General features: G+C 48.4%; 6 protein-coding genes across 6 annotated transcripts; 3 read left to right on the top strand and 3 right to left on the bottom strand.

Annotated features, from left to right (window-relative positions):
* Nucleotides 1–99: 99 nt before the first annotated feature.
* Nucleotides 100–1,685, top strand: N7517_011139 (DNA-protein crosslink repair co-factor UBX5; the record flags this gene model as incomplete). The annotated part of the gene is made up of 2 exons (XM_056728862.1): nt 100–550; nt 610–1,685. The coding sequence occupies 2 exons, from the start codon at nt 100–102 to the stop codon at nt 1,683–1,685; spliced, it is 1,527 nt and encodes a 508-aa protein (XP_056574677.1).
* A 1,429-nt stretch (nt 1,686–3,114) lies between these two features.
* Nucleotides 3,115–5,386, top strand: N7517_011138 (putative Ste20-like serine/threonine protein kinase; the record flags this gene model as incomplete). The annotated part of the gene is made up of 4 exons (XM_056728861.1): nt 3,115–3,166; nt 3,241–3,271; nt 3,338–3,654; nt 3,714–5,386. 4 exons carry the CDS (start codon nt 3,115–3,117, stop codon nt 5,384–5,386), a joined length of 2,073 nt encoding a protein of 690 aa, XP_056574676.1.
* A 2,301-nt stretch (nt 5,387–7,687) lies between these two features.
* Nucleotides 7,688–10,435, bottom strand: N7517_011137 (putative C6 transcription factor; the record flags this gene model as incomplete). Its single annotated transcript, XM_056728860.1, has 5 exons — nt 7,688–8,504; nt 8,564–9,938; nt 9,994–10,110; nt 10,167–10,201; nt 10,269–10,435. The coding sequence occupies 5 exons, from the start codon at nt 10,433–10,435 to the stop codon at nt 7,688–7,690; spliced, it is 2,511 nt and encodes an 836-aa protein (XP_056574675.1).
* A 661-nt stretch (nt 10,436–11,096) lies between these two features.
* On the bottom strand, nt 11,097–12,090 carry N7517_011136 (uncharacterized protein; the record flags this gene model as incomplete). The annotated part of the gene is made up of 3 exons (XM_056728859.1): nt 11,097–11,526; nt 11,583–11,797; nt 12,034–12,090. 3 exons carry the CDS (start codon nt 12,088–12,090, stop codon nt 11,097–11,099), a joined length of 702 nt encoding a protein of 233 aa, XP_056574674.1.
* A 575-nt stretch (nt 12,091–12,665) lies between these two features.
* N7517_011135 (L-rhamnonate dehydratase) lies at nt 12,666–14,059 on the top strand (the record flags this gene model as incomplete). The annotated part of the gene is made up of 3 exons (XM_056728858.1): nt 12,666–12,752; nt 12,810–13,032; nt 13,095–14,059. The coding sequence occupies 3 exons, from the start codon at nt 12,666–12,668 to the stop codon at nt 14,057–14,059; spliced, it is 1,275 nt and encodes a 424-aa protein (XP_056574673.1).
* A 2,512-nt stretch (nt 14,060–16,571) lies between these two features.
* Nucleotides 16,572–17,053, bottom strand: N7517_011134 (uncharacterized protein; the record flags this gene model as incomplete). The annotated part of the gene is made up of 2 exons (XM_056728857.1): nt 16,572–16,744; nt 16,795–17,053. The coding sequence occupies 2 exons, from the start codon at nt 17,051–17,053 to the stop codon at nt 16,572–16,574; spliced, it is 432 nt and encodes a 143-aa protein (XP_056574672.1).
* Nucleotides 17,054–17,427: the final 374 nt, after the last annotated feature.

The following is a 17,427-nucleotide window of genomic DNA, read 5'->3' as shown; positions in this document are numbered from 1 at the left end:
ACCTAAGCTTTCAGTGGGTATCCAAAGTCAATCCTTTCTAACTTTCATCTCTAACATTAATATCTTTCTCAAGGAACCTCATTCGACACACTGCCCACCATGGAGAACGACGTGGTAGCTCAGTTTACTGAAATTACCGGCTCCACGCCGGAGCTGGCTATACAGTACCTGCAGATCACCGAGTTCCAAATCGAGCAGGCCATGCAGCTTTACTTTGAAAGTGGAGGCGCACCCTTGACTGGTGAACCTGCTCAGCCTTCTCGTCGGTCTGGGATCCCAGTGGATTCCGAGGTGGTGAATATTGACTCAGACACTGATGACGATACCCCCCAACACTCCGCCCTGCCAACATTCGATGACGACGAGGCTATGGCTCGACGCCTTCAGGAGGAAATGTATGGCGGCCCAGGTGGTCCAGATAATGACGATGAAGTGAGAGCGCCGTTGGCGCGGACAACAGAGACTTTGGTGGGGCCCGGCGCGGACTATGACAGTGGCGAAGACATGCACGCCAATATTCTCAGCCAACTACGAGCTCGGGATCGAGGAGGTAGGTGCTATTTTGTGTTTCCAAAATTTCCAATACTTCAAACTGACACTTTCCTCTAGGTCGAGCCGGAATCTTCAACCAGCGAGAGCCATCTTCCATATGGACCGGCGGTGGTGAATCTCGTCGCGAAGAACTCTCTGCCATTACTGGGGGCGCATCGGATGCATCGTCCAAATCCAATATGCTCGCTGAAATGTACCGTCCTCCCTTCGAGATCATGTCACGACTGCCCTGGGATGTGGCGCGCGACGAGGGAAAGGAGACCGAGAAATGGCTGCTTGTCAATGTCCAGGATGCATCTGTCTTTGACTGCCAGGTTCTCAACCGTGATTTGTGGAAGGACCGTGGGGTGCAAGATACCGTCAAGGAGCATTTCATTTTCCTGCAGTACTCGAAAGATGACCCCCGCGCGTCTTCCTACATCCAATACTATTTCCAGGGAAGCGACGTCTCCGACAATTACCCCCACATTGCTATTGTCGACCCTCGAACTGGTGAACAAATGAAGATCTGGTCTGGACCGCCTTTGGTCAAGGCCGCCGACTTTCTCATGCAACTTCACGAATTCCTCGATCGCTACAGCTTGAACCGCAATGTGCGCAACCCTGTCGCCAAGCGCAAATCCGACAAGAAAGACAAGAGCGTTGATGCCATGACCGAGGAGGAGATGATGGAGATGGCAATGAGAAACAGTCTTGGGGGTGCAACAGAAGCTGGTCCGACACTGGAAGACCCTGATGATTTGACGCGCAGTACGGATAATGTTAAGGGCAAGGGCAGGGCTACCAGTGAGGAAGATGTCGCCATGGACGAACCGGAGCCAGCTGCCGCAGCCACCCCATTCGCGTCCATTCCCAGCGATCAACCACACACTGAACCTGCTGCGGACCCGGCCACAACTACACGCATTCAGTTCCGACACCCGTCTGGCAGAGTCATCCGACGCTTTTCATTGTCGGATCCCGTTCAGAGAATCTACGAATGGCTCAAGGCTGATCCTCCCTTGGAAGACAAGGCCGGGGTCGAGTTTGACCTGAATAGCATGGGGCGCAATCTCATTGATCAACTTAACACCAGCATTGCTGATGCCGGACTGAAGAATGGCACGGTGATGATTGGATATCTGGAAGAGTAATTTTCTTGCTTTCTTGATCTTTCAGTCTTCTCATCACGCTGCAATGTTTTCCTGGGTTTCTGTACGGCGTTGATGGAGATGAATTGGATCCTGTGGGATCTCACCCTTTGTTCCCAAGCTGGGTTTCGTCATTTCCGGGGATATCATTCAATCTACCAGGTTCTTTCTAGTTGTCATTGCCAACCTTGAGACCTAGATGTGAGAGTATACATAATACCAAAGCTTGCCTGGAAAGCATACAATGAATCATGATAATCAATATGGTACCAACTTACGAAACGACAAAAAAGCAGTGACAAGTATGGAGAGAAAATGAGTAGTGTATATATGTAGAGCCATTCTACATAACAGAATGAACAGGAATATTAACAGACTGATTGGTTTGATGTTCCTAATAAGGAAACCGGTTTGGCACATAGCTCTTTGTATTGTGTCACGGGTGCTTCTCGTGCCCTAGTTTAGTCTCACCATTTCTCTCATATGTGATGTTGGGTATTTGAAGAAACTAAATATTACGAATGTAGATCTTTCGATCTATATAATCATGTTGCCTTCGTATGCTGTAGGCTTTATATAGCGACCTGCTCTCCGATCTATACAATCTCAGAACACAGCAAGCTTCATATTTACAATTTTTATGCCCACAAAACAACATCTACTCTACATAATTGACAGTTATACTAGATGCATGAGTCCCAATATGCTACCATCCGAATATTCCCAATTAAGAAAATGCAAAATTTCAAAATTAGAATGGTGGGACTTCAGGGGGGAAGTGAACATAGTAGATTTACATTCCAACCCTCAATATCAAGTCCAATTGACAATTTGAGGGTTTTTCAGCCTGAAACTCGAGTCTCAGATAGTACAATATTGTAATTGGACTCGGAAAGCCATAGATACACCGCCCCCAGATAAGCAGCGGCAAAATAAGCCCCCCCGCGTCGATAAACAAGCAAGGGCAGACGACATGGATATCCCTGAGAAATCCGGGGCGTGAGATGAGTCCCGTGAAGAGTATGCCACAAACGATTTGCAATCTCACGATCATCCTCGCCGCGCCTGCTCCGATTGAACAATTGTCTTTGTTTACTAGTTGACATCTGATTGTTAGCACCCCCCCGAACGATTAACGCCGTCTCTTCTCTTCTCTCTCTCTCCTTTGCAGTCCTGAGATCTTGCGATCCTGAAACGTATTCCACAGATCTTATCAGTCGCATCAGATTGATCGAATTGCAACGTTATTCCATCCCAGGCAGCCATCCCGAGTCCACTTTCAAGGCGCCGTCACGTACGGCCTAGCCCCACACTCCATCATTGTGATAGGCGACTGCCGGTCGTGAATCTGACAATCCATCATTAGCCCCGAGAGATCAAGGCTTGATTCATGTCCATCGTTGTCCTCCGGCGACTTGGATAAATCGCCATAATGCCGCCTCCCATCGATCCGGAAACCATTTATACCAAGCAAACTTGCATTGGTAGGTATTTCGGTCCTTCGGCCTTGAAGGGTCATGATAATCATATGATTGCTGACTTTTATGTGATCTTGTAGGCGGTGGAAGCTTCGGTAAGGTGTTCAAAGGGTAAGTCGAAGACCTTCCATTCAACATCTTGGTTCAACAAAATGCTGACCCAGCTCGGACAATTAGTCTTGATAGACGCACTGGAGAATCAGTGGCTATCAAAATTATTGACGTCGAGAATGCCGAGGATGATGTCGATGATATCATCAAGGAGATTGCCATCTTGTCTGAGCTGAAGTCGCCCTATGTCACCAAGTACCATGGCTCGTACTTGAAGGGGTCCAACCTGTGGATCATCATGGAGTTCTGCGCTGGTGGTAGTTGCCACGGTCTCTTGCGACCTGGTGTGATCCACGAGGAGTACATTGCCATTATTCTGAGGGAGCTCCTGCGCGGACTGGACTATCTCCACAGTGACCAGAAGCTGCACCGAGACATCAAAGGTACGAAGACCTCATTTAGTTGAAATGACGATGTGCAGTGACTAACACTTTGATTGTAGCTGCCAACGTTCTTCTCAGCGCGAGTGGTCAAGTTAAATTGGCGGACTTTGGCGTGTCAGGACAACTGTCGGCAACGATGACCAAGAAGAATACCTTTGTAGGCACTCCGTTCTGGATGGCCCCCGAGGTTATCAAGCAATCTGGATATGATTACAAGGCCGATATTTGGTCCCTGGGTATCACGGCGATCGAACTGGCCTGCGGTGATCCTCCTTACGCCGACATTCACCCGATGAAAGTGCTGTTCTTGATTCCCAAGAACCCGCCCCCAACATTGGTAGGCGATTTTAGTAAGCCTTTCAAGCAGTTTGTTGAACTGTGTTTGCGCCGAGACCCTAAGGAGCGGCCATCAGCCAAGGAGCTTCTGGAGCATCCGTTTGTGAAGCGTGCCAAAAGAACAACCTACCTGACAGAACTCATTGAGCGCGCAGAGCGTTGGCAAATAACTCATCGGGGTCAAGACGACGACGACGAATATGATGGGTATGATGATAGAGAAGCCGATCAAACAGCAAAGGATAGAACCCAGGAAAAGGAAGACCTCTGGGATTTCGGTACTGTTCGCCCTGTGGGAAAACATGCCCCTCCGTTGCGCCCTATTGCCAAAGGTTCCGACAGCAATGCACGAACAAATGAGACAGAGGAGTGGGATCTGTGTGATGCGGCACCCCGACAAGCCGGAACATTCCAAACCCAGTCACACGCCCAAGTGACGCCAGCAAACCCACCAAACCCTGCTTTCAATGTTTCTCCCACCAAAACTCCTCTTCCTCCCTCTGCACCATCTTCCCCTCTTAAGCAACGCCCCTCCCAGGCCGCACTTCCTCCACGCAAACTCGCGTCTCCAGTGGCCAGCAGACCCGCAGTAGATAGCCCTCCCGCAAGGGGATTGAACGAACAATACGTACAGGCAGCGACTCACTACCCTGGCAAACTTGATACTACTTCTTCAGCCAAACCCGGCTCCGCGGTTAGTAACCAGCGCACTCCTGCTAAGCAAATCTCCAGCATCCCCCTTCACGATCAATACCGCACTCCATCTGGTCAAATTCTGCACAGGTCATCTCTACTTTCTCGTGCCATTGCTGATTCTCTGGGACAAAAGCCACAGTCTCCGCGCATTCCTCAAGCTGCTCTTCCTCTGGGACATCAGCCACAGTCCCCACGCATCCCTCAAGTCGCTCTTCCAAGACATCCAGACTCACTACAACACGCAAAGCCAGTTTCTGGACTCAAGTCTAAGCGCGCACCAGCAAACATGGATGACCGTGCTTTCCCCCACCGCTCCACCCCTCCTACCCCCACTTCCAGCGAGCAAAAGCGCTCCACCCGACCTCTCCCCGAGGCTGAGCGGGCAACCGCCTGTGGAACTGTGATTCTCCCGGCCCTCCGTGCAGCCATGGACCGCCGCCGCAACCACCTCGTCCGTCTCGAACCCGGACGTAACCCTAACGACCCCCCGGCTACCCCAGAACAGGAGAAGGACTTCGACCGTAGCGTCCGCATCCACCACGGTCTGGAGAAGGTTGCCGAAGACATCGCTCGAGCTTTCAACAGCCTTCACCACTGGGATATGGAGAGACCTGTTGACATGGGCGGTGGTGTTGATGCTGTTCTCGACGCGTTCCTCGAGGAGGTCCTCGTCCGGTTACAGCCCAGTACCGACGCGTAATGGACGCGTTTGAATTTTGTTTTGAGTAGAAATGAGTGTTTTCGATGGAGTTTCTAGGCCCTGTATTTTGCATGGTTTTACTCCTTGCTTTTCTTTGTTTCCGGAGGCCTTGGTCTCTATTCCTTTCATGTGTATGTTATGTGTAGGAGTTAAACTTCAAATGGAACTCTCATCTCTGCTCTCACTTCCCGCTTTCATTTGTATGACTACGTGAATTAGTATTGTGCTCTCGCTTAGCTCTCTGTAAAGGGGATCACTAATAAGGACGTATGTGAGAAGATCAAATGCTGGGCTGATACTGGTCTTATCTAGTACTTTCTCTTCTTCTCCTTTTAACGGTTGGCTAATCCTCAGTTCTAAGTATTCTAAGTATTCTAAAATGGATGTCTTTTTCAGACAAAAATGATGCCACATTGAGAACTAAAGTGAATCTCCATCCTACAAGTGAAAATATATCTAACAAGATGTCCCCCTTTTTGTCTTGAAGATCTGCGATATTGTCCCGTTTAGTCTTGTCCATCCGTGTCTTCATCACTGAGCTTATCGTCGTCTAAGACTCTAGCCGTAGATAGTTCGCACGCCTTAGTTGTCTTCTTGCTTGTCACGAACCACAGGAATACCTTGACATCATTTTGTTTGCAAACTTTTCGAGGACGTCTTCCTTCTTTTATTTTTCCTAGGCATCGTATTCTGTAGCACTTGCCTGGGTTCACAAACTTCTCTAATTTGTTCAATCGCATCGAGATTCGCAAAGTCCAACTAAAATACCATTTATCATCGACTTGCACTAATGGAAAGAAAGCAATACACAAAGAGAAAATGAACAAGTGATATTATCTCTAGTCTTGAGGTTGCGTATTGCTCTGATCTAGAGCCCCCTTGTATCACTCCTTTGTCTTTGTCTAGGTGAAAAAGTAGATTTGAAGGCCATCAGGGGAATTAGATGAAGTATGTTAAAGATAGACGTCCTAGTTGGTGCAAAGAGAGGGTGTTGTATCGCATTATTCGCAAAGGTTTATATCATTTAAGTATGGATGTACCAGTGGACACCGTAGTGTGTTCCAAGGTTGGACTAAAGTCTCTTTAGAGTAAGATTGTCCACGCGTGTCAAATGGGTCCACTTTAAGTGGGTCACAAGCCACGTGGCCGGGGTATTTATATACCGAAAGTTAAGAAGGCCCTTCCCACGCACACGAGTGTGCTGACGCACTGGCGCATTGGATGAATGTATTCCTCTATTTCTGGCTGTGGCATATTGGTTCAACAAATACAAAGTCATTAGATCATCGACGGGGAGGTCCACCAGACTGCAGATCGTGCAATGCATTGGATGTGGTATGGCATGGTCTTTGGTGACTATCTCTGGTAAGACAATCTCTCAATTCCATTTCTCGATGCATTGATCGCAGATCACAATACTCTCCGCGTCGGTTTATATCAGAAACAATGCATCCGCCCATAATATCAAGATCCGAGCATCCATGTGGTCTATATCAGGACGTAATTCCTCTTGGGGATTGTTGGAAAACACACTAGTCTCAATCCACTGGTTTTCCTCTCAGACAATTTCAAAGTGTTGAACGTCCGTAGCTGATATTCTTTTCTCTTTGATCCAGTCCTCTCATATCCAAGCTCCTGCGAGAGAGTGGATATGAGTCTAAAAACGGGATAACAGTCCTCCTTGACCTTCCACATAAGTTGGTGCTTTACTCAAACAGTGGGAGGATTCAATGAACTTGGCGAAAGTGAAGCCGGTGGAAGGACATGGATCCTCAATGGGTTTGTATTGAGATACAATAACAGACTAGCAGGTTTTCTATCCAAATTAGCGTAAGCGCAAATTCCCCAAATAGAATCGACCTTACTAATGAAAGAAGCTGCGAGGATGAGACCGCAAAATTCACCTATAGAGGGCCGTGAAGTAAGGAAAATCCCGATGATGGATTTTTTCAAAATCTATTATGCTAGAACATGGCACAAATTTCCATCGTAGCATTCGCTCCTGGCAATCAATATCATGTACCTGTTCTGTGGAATCCAGAGCCATTTCAACACCGGGAGAGAGAACGAGGTGCACCAATAGTGACCGCAAAATCCAAGAAGCTAACAAGCCTTCTTTGTCGAGTCTACAGAATGATCTGCATACTAGGGCCGCTCAGCTGAACCAACGTGAGAATGGTATGAGTTCACGATCGCACTCAGGCTTCACATGACTACGGTGTTCCCCGGAGGTGAAAGCTTTCATTGGACGTTAGACAAGAAGCGACCGATAAAGGCGCAAGCGAGGTGTAGATTGTGTCCCTAGGATGGTCGGAACAGCCAATCCGTCTCCGGCGTCGGAATCAAGTAGTTGGTGATGTTGAATTCATTCGCATTGGAGGAATGACCACCATCATCTACGGACCCAGTTGGAGGCGCGGGGCTAGCGTCCGTCAATCCATGAATCGACATAGGATTTGGCACAGACTCAGGGATTTCCAAATGCGTAGAAGTAGTCAAGTCAGGAGCCCGCGTAGGAGGAACACGGGGAACGTTGAAGAAGCCAAAGACATCGAGGTACTCGAGTTCGTTGGGAGCGAAGTTGCGGGCGGGCATTGACGCCAGGGGTAGATGGGGCTGGTGGCTCTCGCCAATGCCATTGTCGGCGGGTGATTCACGTGGTTGACGCGAGATCAAAAAGTCCAGGTCGAATGCACAGCGACGCATATCGGCGAGGATCTTGACTGTTGATGGTGTGGATCGTTCGCCGTCTATGGCGGTCGATTGCTGATACTCGTTGTACTCGTCCAGGACGCGTTGAAGGATGTTGCTGTATCGCTCGGCGACTTTCCAGTATTTCCCTAACTGGAATAGAGTATCCACGAAAAAGATGATATCGGGACTGACGGTATGTGCAATAGTGGAGCCGTGGACGAGGAGTAGGCGCGCTGACACCCAGAGGGTGAAGGCAAAGGGCGGGCCCATCTTGTCCAGCATGTTGTGCTCTACAACGAACCTTGTTACTGACAGAATGTTTTCGACGGCTAGTAGGCATCGCTGGCTGGCACTGTATGAGGGCGTGAAGATTGGAGATCGAGTTGTCGGGTATGCTGCCGAGGAGTGCAGACGAATCACAGCTCTAGAGTGGTTGACCGGTTAATTGCTTGGAATAGAGCGATCAAAATGCGGCGTACTCACGTTTGGTATGTTGCATGCAATTGCACCCAATCGCTGTGCGGAGCCCGGCCATGCTTGGACCCACTGAAGAGTCGGGACGAATTTTCGTAGGCATATTCAGCTGGGAGATTGAACTCCCATGATGTTAACTCGCTGTCAAGTTTGCGATAGGTAGACTGCCAATCCTCAACATCGGAGAGAGCTCCGATATCCACGGGCCGTTTCAAGAACAGGTGAATCCGTGAGAGGATACCCAAGATTTCAACATAGAGACCGAAAGACCCAACGTTCTCGGCTTTACTGAGATAATCCGCACGGTCACTGGAGCATTGGAACCACCGCGTCTCAACGGGTTGGTTCTTCATAAAATAATCATCCTTGCAAGGGAGCTTGCGGTCAATGTCTCTGTCGTCCAAGGCGAAATTGAACGCAGTCGCCAGGGTGGAATATCGGTCTAGCAAGTACACCATCCAGAACAAACGACGCCTACTCTCATCTTCAATCCAAGAGTCTGGCTCCGAAAGAGTGACAGCTCTCAAAGTATAGATTGAGGGATAGGTGGGGTTGATAAGAGAAGACTTTGATTCCACAGCCAACCCTAGCTGAACTACAGACCGGGTGATCAGGGCAAGTAGCTTCCAACCCGGCGGACCATTGGAAGATCCAACCAAATCAAGAGCTAAGATCACGAGTGCCTGAAGTGCCTTGACCGAAGAATTTTCTAGGCCATACAAGACGACCTTTTGTTTGGAAGAGTCATGATAGCGCTTTCTGTTCTGGTCATTAAGCCTGTTGTCAGAGGAAAATCGCAGAGTTGTTGCCACGATTGCGTACAGCACCATTCGGTCTGCCTCGTCTAGTGGCGATGGGCCAAAAAAGGTATCCAGGGTTGTCCGCCGGTGGAGGATCGGGCACCAGGAGTTGATATGTTCGAAATAGAGATCTACCAAAGCATAGAGCAAATCATATGGTGGCAGATCCAGATCGGGATCAGTAAGAGATTGCTCTTGGTTTGAGTATATGTTGACGGGAACTTTCAAAGACGATTCGTTTCCTGCGTAATCGTGATGTGTGGTTTGGGCATGTAACAGCTGGCCAACTGGCGTCATTGACATGTCATGTTGCAGGTGATTGTGCGAAGTATTCTTCACAGAGCCATCTGATGGACTATTGGTAGACACATCCGCACGGCGTGAGGGCAATGTAACAGCAGACCCAGGGTCGTTGAAGTAAAGAGCCGTACTAGGGCTGGGTCCGTGGACTGCTGATGGCTCGGACGGAGAGCTATACGAAAGAGGTCCCGTATGGGGTAACTCGTGGCCCATTGAAGACTGGCTTTGCAGGATATGCATCTCAATAAGCCGAGCTTGCGATTGGATAATATCTTCCAATCGATCTGAGGTACGAGTGAGACACGAGATAGATGACGAGCAGACTGCATATCAACGTACCAAGTCGTTGTTCTAACTCCTTTCCATACCCAGCTCTCAGTCCGGGCTTCTTTCGTTCCCTATATTCACATTGCTGGCCATTTCGGGTACACCAGCCACAGCTCGGTTGTATTCGGTCTGGTTAGTCAATGTTAGAAGAGTAAACATTTCCCTAGAATCAAATTACGCCATACCGCATTTGACTTTTCGTTGCTTGCACAGTTCACATCTTGGTAGGGTTAGTCGGGGCTATGTTTCATACAAACGCGGGTAGCCGAGGTGATTTAGGTACGCACGAGACGGTGAGGGGCCGTTTTCGCTTCAAGGCTCTTGTGGAGCCATTGAGTCCAACATGATCGTTATCGGAATCCGAGGAATACTCTGCACTCTGATCTCGGTTTGGGTCCGCGAATTGCTGATTGGAGGATGGGGTCTCCTGGGCGGGAAGCGCAGTGTTCGGCATGTTGATTTAGCGAGGTAGCAATTCGCCCTATCAGGGACCGAGCATGATGCAAGGCCGATTCACGGGTGAAATATCCGAATAGGCTGGGATAGCCTGGTATATTGTTTTAATATAGATGGGGCCCTGCAGTCTTGGAAGGTTCTTCGCGATAGTCATTGAATCCGAGGGAAAGACAGGGAAGAAGCAGAAATGGTCGGGCCATGGAGCTAATGCCTCAGGCAGAAACCGGGGCACCCCGCATTTTCCGCATTGGGAATCCCCTGATTTTAGTTCTTTTCTTCTTTTGAATATTTAATTACAACTCACTAAATAACAGATAATAACATTTGGAAGAGTGTGAGCATAAACAGTTTAACAGACATCCGTGGACAATACCAATCCACAGGAGAGTTGCAAGGCTTATTTTGTCTAATAGGGTAGTGCTCTAATGAATATGATCTCGGGAGCATATTGCTTGCTTACAAAGGACTACAGGCTATAATAATCGTTCACTGTACCTAAAAGCGACATTTTTTACATGACCATATACTTCCATGATTTCACAATCAACAACACAGATCCATGGAACCTTCGAATTTCTACGTCGTAGAATAATTATGCCCGGAACCGAGATCTATCCCCTCTGTTCCACTGGTTATCATACAGCCTTGAAGCTCTATATTCAAAGAACATTCTCGGGGGCCCAGCCATCGCCTCCACGCATGTAAGATTCCGTCTCCTCGCTAGGGTCCTCAGTGTTCTCATCCAAGGCCTGGCCATTCATGAATTCCATAATCAGTTGGCTCGTCCAAGAAGCCCTTTCGCGAATTCTGAAGGAAATGACTTCTCTCTTATGATTCACAGCAAAGAACAAAATCCATCCCTCTTCACACGCCTTGCGATCGGCGATGACAAGCATAAGACACTGTACCATATCCAGCTCAGGCGGTCTTTCATATGACTCCTCAGGCCACACATGAGCTGATAGACCGTCCAATGTATTGGGTTTGTGCATTAGGCCCGTGATCATGTATGATGGCACGTAGCCTGGCGTCCCGCAGGCGACTCCATCCACAAAATCAAGATTCGTATCTCCATCAGGCATGGTGATACTGCCAGGCCCGAATTCGTCTTTACTCTCAAAGAAACACTCTTTCTATAGAACTACGTCGAGATCATTCCGAGAAACAATCGTGCGTAGTCGCTTATATCCAGCATCGGCGGCATCCTGGCTTGTTTGATCATCTCTCCGCCCGAACCATGTCCGAATCCAGACAGTCTTGTTGTCTGGCCATCTTTGGCATGTTCCTCATCTGACATCAGATCTTGCGGCACATGAGGAGGGATCTCCTCGGGAAATAGTTTGTCGCCATCTGGGTATTCCTATTTTTCTATCCATCGGCGTTGATACCAAGAAAGGTGGCGGGTTCAAGGTTACATAGCGGCCATTTCTGCCAATCCGAGTCCAAGACTCAGCAAGGGCATGGAATTATTGGGTCTTTATGAGGGAGGAATCGGAGTCCCATTTGTCCTATTATGTACAATGTTAGTGATGAACTAGACCGGATGGCTAATGCCTTTTCGCATTCTTACAAACCTCGTTATGAATGTGACCTTACCATAACATAATCGAAAGGCAGATGGCCGAATCGCATCATGTCGGTTTCGTCGAGCATGTTGTAGTGTAGTTACTGGTTGAGAAGACTATCTTTGGGTTCAAATTATCGATAAAGAATTCGTACGAAATGTGAGAAAATAAGTGGGAAGACTAGACTATATATAAGCGCCCAAGCATAACGTCATAGCCCTCATTGGGACTACAATGTAGGTCCAGAAAGTCAGGAGGGAGAGACTTGTATTGGAAAGGAGATGAGACTCCCGAACTAGTTAGTTCTCTATCCGAGTTCAATGCCTGATTCCTCAGGCAACCATCACAACAGCTTTTGCTAGTTAGCGGATGTATATTGCATATATAACCCATAAACTCTTATGAAATTTCAAGATAATATTTATCCGGTCCACATATAGCCCGCATTAATAAGAAAATAACATGTGTCGCAACAAATTCTCCGAGTCGCCGTTTCTCCGTCTCTCGGGATAGCAATGCACCGAGCTCCCCTCGGCATGTGGAATTCGTTGAAATAGACATGAATCCCCCGCAATTGTTAGATTTCTACTTTTTTTCTTTCTCTATCTTCTCCTGTGGACAAATATTGAGTTCTTTTTCCATTGAGACTTCATTTCATACATCATGAGTTCAATAAACGAATTCCCCCGCATCAAGGCAGTCCGCACCTTCATCATTGACGGTGTTGGCTCCGGCGGCGATTACCACAATGTAAGAGCTCTGATATGACAATTGTCTCGATATTCCATATGCTAACTATCTACACAGGTCAAGGGAGGCCACTGGCTGATCGACAGCAACATCTCTACCCCTATGACCAAGTGGGCACAATTCCGTGGCTCGCGAACGTCATGGGGCATCAATGTTTTGGGATCATTCTGCGTGGAGATTGAGGCCACCGATGGCACCAAGGGCTTTGCAACTGGTTTCGGAGGTCCCCCCGCATGCTGGTTGACTGAGCAACATTTCAACCGCTTCCTGATTGGCGCCGGTATGTATACCATCTCACATACATAGAACAATGGACCTTACTGACGAACTATATTTCCACAGACCCCCGCGACACCAACGACCTCTTCGAGAAGATGTACCGTGCCTCCATGTTCTACGGCCGTAAGGGTCTGCCCGTCGCCGTGATCTCGGTCATTGACTTGGCTCTGTGGGATCTGCAGGGCAAGATCCGCAACGAGCCCGTCTACAAGATGATTGGAGGCGCCACTCGGACTAGATTGAACTTCTACTGCACCGGTCCTGAGCCTGGCTCTGCAAAGGCTGCCGGCTTCATCGGTGCCAAGGTCGCCTTGCCCCACGGTCCCGACGAGGGTACCGAGGGTCTTCTGAAGAACGTTGAATATCTGCGCCAGCAGCGCGAGAAAGTCGGCGCTGACTTCCCCCTCCGCGTGGACTGCTACATGTCCTTGACTGTCAACTACACAATCCAGCTTGTCAAGCGCTGCGAGGCTGCTGGGCTCGACATTGACTGGTGGGAGGAGTGCCTTTCACCCGATGACTTCGACGGCCAAGCACTCCTCAAGCGTGCCCACCCAAGTGTCACTTTCACCACCGGCGAGCACGAGTACTCCCGCTACGGCTTCCGCAAGCTGATTGAGGGCCGCAACGTCGATATCCTCCAGCCCGATGTGATGTGGGTCGGTGGAATGACCGAGCTGCTCAAGGTCTCTGCCATGGCTGCTGCTTACGATCTCCCCGTTGTGCCCCATGCCTCCGGTCCCTACTCATACCACTTTGTCGTCTCCCAGTCAAACAGTCCTTTCCAGGAGTACCTTGCCAACTCTGCTGATGGCCACACCGTCCAGCCTGTGTTTGGTAACCTTTTCTTGAATGAGCCCATTCCTATCAACGGCTACCTTGACGTCTCTGTCTTGGACAAGCCCGGCTTCGGTCTGGAACTCAACCCCTCTGCTCCTCTAATCCCTGCTGCTGCTATCCTTACACCGGCACCCCAGAAGTCCCTACGCGCACCCGACAACGAGGAGTCGGCCAATGGCTCTGCCTAAATTCGGGGGAATCATTTGCTATCTTTTTGTCTTTGAATTATTTCATGTTATCAGCTATTTACGCACTATACGAGAGTCATGTACATACACATCGGATTTTAGGATCCTTTAAATTCCATCTCATGCCCCCTTCTCATGCCGATTATAATCTCCTGTCCATTCTTCGGGCCACACGTAATAGATATCCCCCGCTCTGTCTATATCTGTTTCAAGAGAAAATAGATAGACATCGGTAAACCCGCAATTTGACATGTTAGATTCAATAAATCAAAGTCTAAAACGAAGCGAATGATAGATACATTGCACGATACTCAAATTAATGACACCATTACGAGATCCAAGTGAGGACAATTCTTGGATTCGTCGCGCGGTCGTATTGTAAGAGATCTTGCTCATGCGACCTGGTTGATTTGCATTCGGACATTGGCCTCCGTGTTTCTCTGTATACCTTCGTTCGACACCCCAATATGTGCGTCATGCAACATCACTAAATCCGAAGTCCGTGTTGGGATACGGAGTGCGCCAATTTCGGTCATGTTATTGATCATTAGGCGATTTTCCGTTCGAATTGCTGGGCCCAGCCAAAGAAGAGCCATATCTTTGACCGTTTTGATCGGTCTCATGCAGAGTATCGAGGGGGGCTTGCAGATTTATAAGGCGTACAATCCTTGAATTGAACATGATGTATTCAAGGATACGTTCACAATCAAATACGATCCAAATAAGATGCGACATCAATAAAGCATCCTTCCGCTTCCTAAAACCTTGCCCTGAGTATCCCGTAACAGCTGATAAGACCTTGGAGAGCAGTGAATGATGCAAATTAATCAAATTCATTGATTCCGTTGGTGGACCCAACTAGTAATCTTGAAGGCGTTTTATCCTGTACCCTATCATGTCTGTCCTAACGCATCACCAAGATGACAATAGAGCTTCGGATACTGCCACTTTGGAATACTCCAGAACATGAAAAAAAACACCCAAATAAACCCAAAGATCCTGCTCCAAATACTTTCATCCAGCCACTCCAATCGGAATTTTAGTGCAAGCTTCTTCACAAAGACCCGAAACAGCTGTGTCACAACAACCTCCAAAAGCCCAGCAACGAAGTTGGCACAAAACCACCATATATCCAAAGACCAACCACAGTGGTCACCGAGCTGCCACGAAACGGCAGCATGAGAGACACCAGAGAGAAAAAAGATCATAAATATAACGAAAACCTTATCCGGCAACGAGCGAGGCCGAAGACGGAGTATCTTGCGGGAAATGCATTCACCGTAGTTCGTGTAAGTTCGACGAACTATCTGGTGCCAAAACTTGCCCCAAAAACGTCGAATGCTCCATGCTTGACTGAGGGATCCGAAAATCGGGGGCCATTCATGTGGTTCATCAAAACGGAGGAGACTAACCGAGACCAGCGAGAGTGCAGCGTGTGCTGAATCAAGCATGGCAACGGCAGAGAATGTCCACCAGCAGACGAAAGCACATCTCAGCAATGTCTCTCGAAGGGTGACTGGAACAATCTGTGATGGTAAACGTCGAAAGTAGACTTGGTGTAATGGGTCAAACTCGTCTATCCGGAGAGGCATGAATGCAGCAGGAAAGATCCTGGATTTTATGTAGAAGTACATTCCCATGTATGCTGCAACTTTCCCCAAACGAAGGACTGTAAATCTGGCCAATGATGGCGAGGAACTCGTGGCTGACTTGGGAATTTTCCCAAATTGGTAGGACGTCCCCAGAAGAAGTGGGTTGTTCCAGAGCTTTAATCCTTTGTAATATTTGCCGGGGATGTGAGGAGCAAGCTTGGAAATGCGGCCCAAATAATCACCGTCTTCCCATACTCGCAAGTCCTCAATAAATAGCAGTGATGTGGAGTGTCCCACCCAAATGCAGAGAAGTAGACCCCATAGACTATTTAAATCTCCCGGCCACCAATTTGATGTGGCGAAGGAGACACTGGCTGGAACGTACAGCAATGGTGATAGAATAATTCTTTGAGGATAAGGGATATTGGCTAAGTGGAAGAAAGCACCAACGGAAAGGAAAAACGTTGTAATGGGGACCGCGATTGGAAGGATGGGTTGAAAAAGTGAAGACATGGCTTCTTTTTTTGCGCATATATGAAGCTGGATAGTTTTCAAAGAGGTCAAAGTCGACTTGGGGGGAAAAAACTGGGAATGAGGGTTATATAACCTCAATTGGCCCCGGGGCCGTAGGTCAAGCTGCCCCCACGACTTATTAGTGGGTCATAATAGGGCTCATCATACTTCAGTATCTTACTGGTATTATAGCCAGAACTGCCTTCAATTGAGACGTTGGTTCGACTTAAAATCAATTTCTTACTTTATTTAGGTGTTTAATAAATTGATTACTGACGGTTCTAGGAAATGACAGTATATTCTACCAGACTCTAGGGTCTTTATCGGCAATATCTAAAACAAGTTCTTAAAAACTATAATCACTCTTGCACAGCCTCCTTCAATTTCTCAAAAGATAAATTCCCGAATTAACCAGACAGAGCAGTCTGAAGGTCCTGCTTGTCCTGAGCAGTAAGGCCATGGTACTCGAGGCTAGCGCTACCCATGGGAACGGGGATGGGGCCGCCAGCCTGGGCAGGCTTGTCGAGAAGAACAGTAGCCAGGTTCATGCAGGCCGGAGGAACATTGTCGGCACGAGCAGCTGGGGAAAATGTTAGTCATGTTCGACCTCATCTGAATAGTCTGGCTTACAGTCGTCACCGGTGCTGTAGACGTTCACAGCGGCTGCCTGATCCTTGATCTGCTGGACACACACATCCAGAGATTCTTGGGAAACACCAGCAGGCAGGGCACGCTTGTGGTCCTTGGTTCCTGCGACAATGCCTCCAGAGATGGCACCTCCACCAAGACCACCCGCAACGGCAGCGACGATGGCTGGGGGAGCAGGGCAGAATTGAACGAGAGAGAGGATGGCAAGAGCGCCGGCAGCGGTAGTGGTGAAGACGTGCATGTTGGTAGAATGGAGTTTGGAAGGAGAAAAGCTTTGTTGTAATGGATTTGGAGATAGTTGAGCTGTTGATGGGAATGAGGATTCTTCTCGGGGACAGATGCCCATACTTATAGGCAATCCCTTCGGCCCTTGAGTCTTTTGCTCTTTTCCAATCTCTCCTATCTCCGGGTTTACTTGACTAAGATGTGATGAAGGATTCCAATGCGTCACACTTTTGGGGCCGTCGAGAAATGGACTCGCAATGGCCCACTCTCCCTCTCACTCCATCAGAGAACAAAGCGCTGAACGTTCATAATAGAAAGTCTCTTAACCATGAGTGATTTTTCTCGGGCGGTGCACAGTGGACCCCGATGCATGCCCGGAATACAACACGG

The sequence above is a fragment of the Penicillium concentricum genome (assembly GCF_028827145.1).
Source record: "Penicillium concentricum strain IBT 3081 chromosome Unknown utg000006l_segment0_segment0, whole genome shotgun sequence".
NCBI classification, from domain to species: Eukaryota; Fungi; Ascomycota; class Eurotiomycetes; order Eurotiales; family Aspergillaceae; genus Penicillium; species Penicillium concentricum.
Note: the sequence above shows the minus strand (reverse complement) of the source record. Positions and strands in the feature narration are given on the sequence as shown.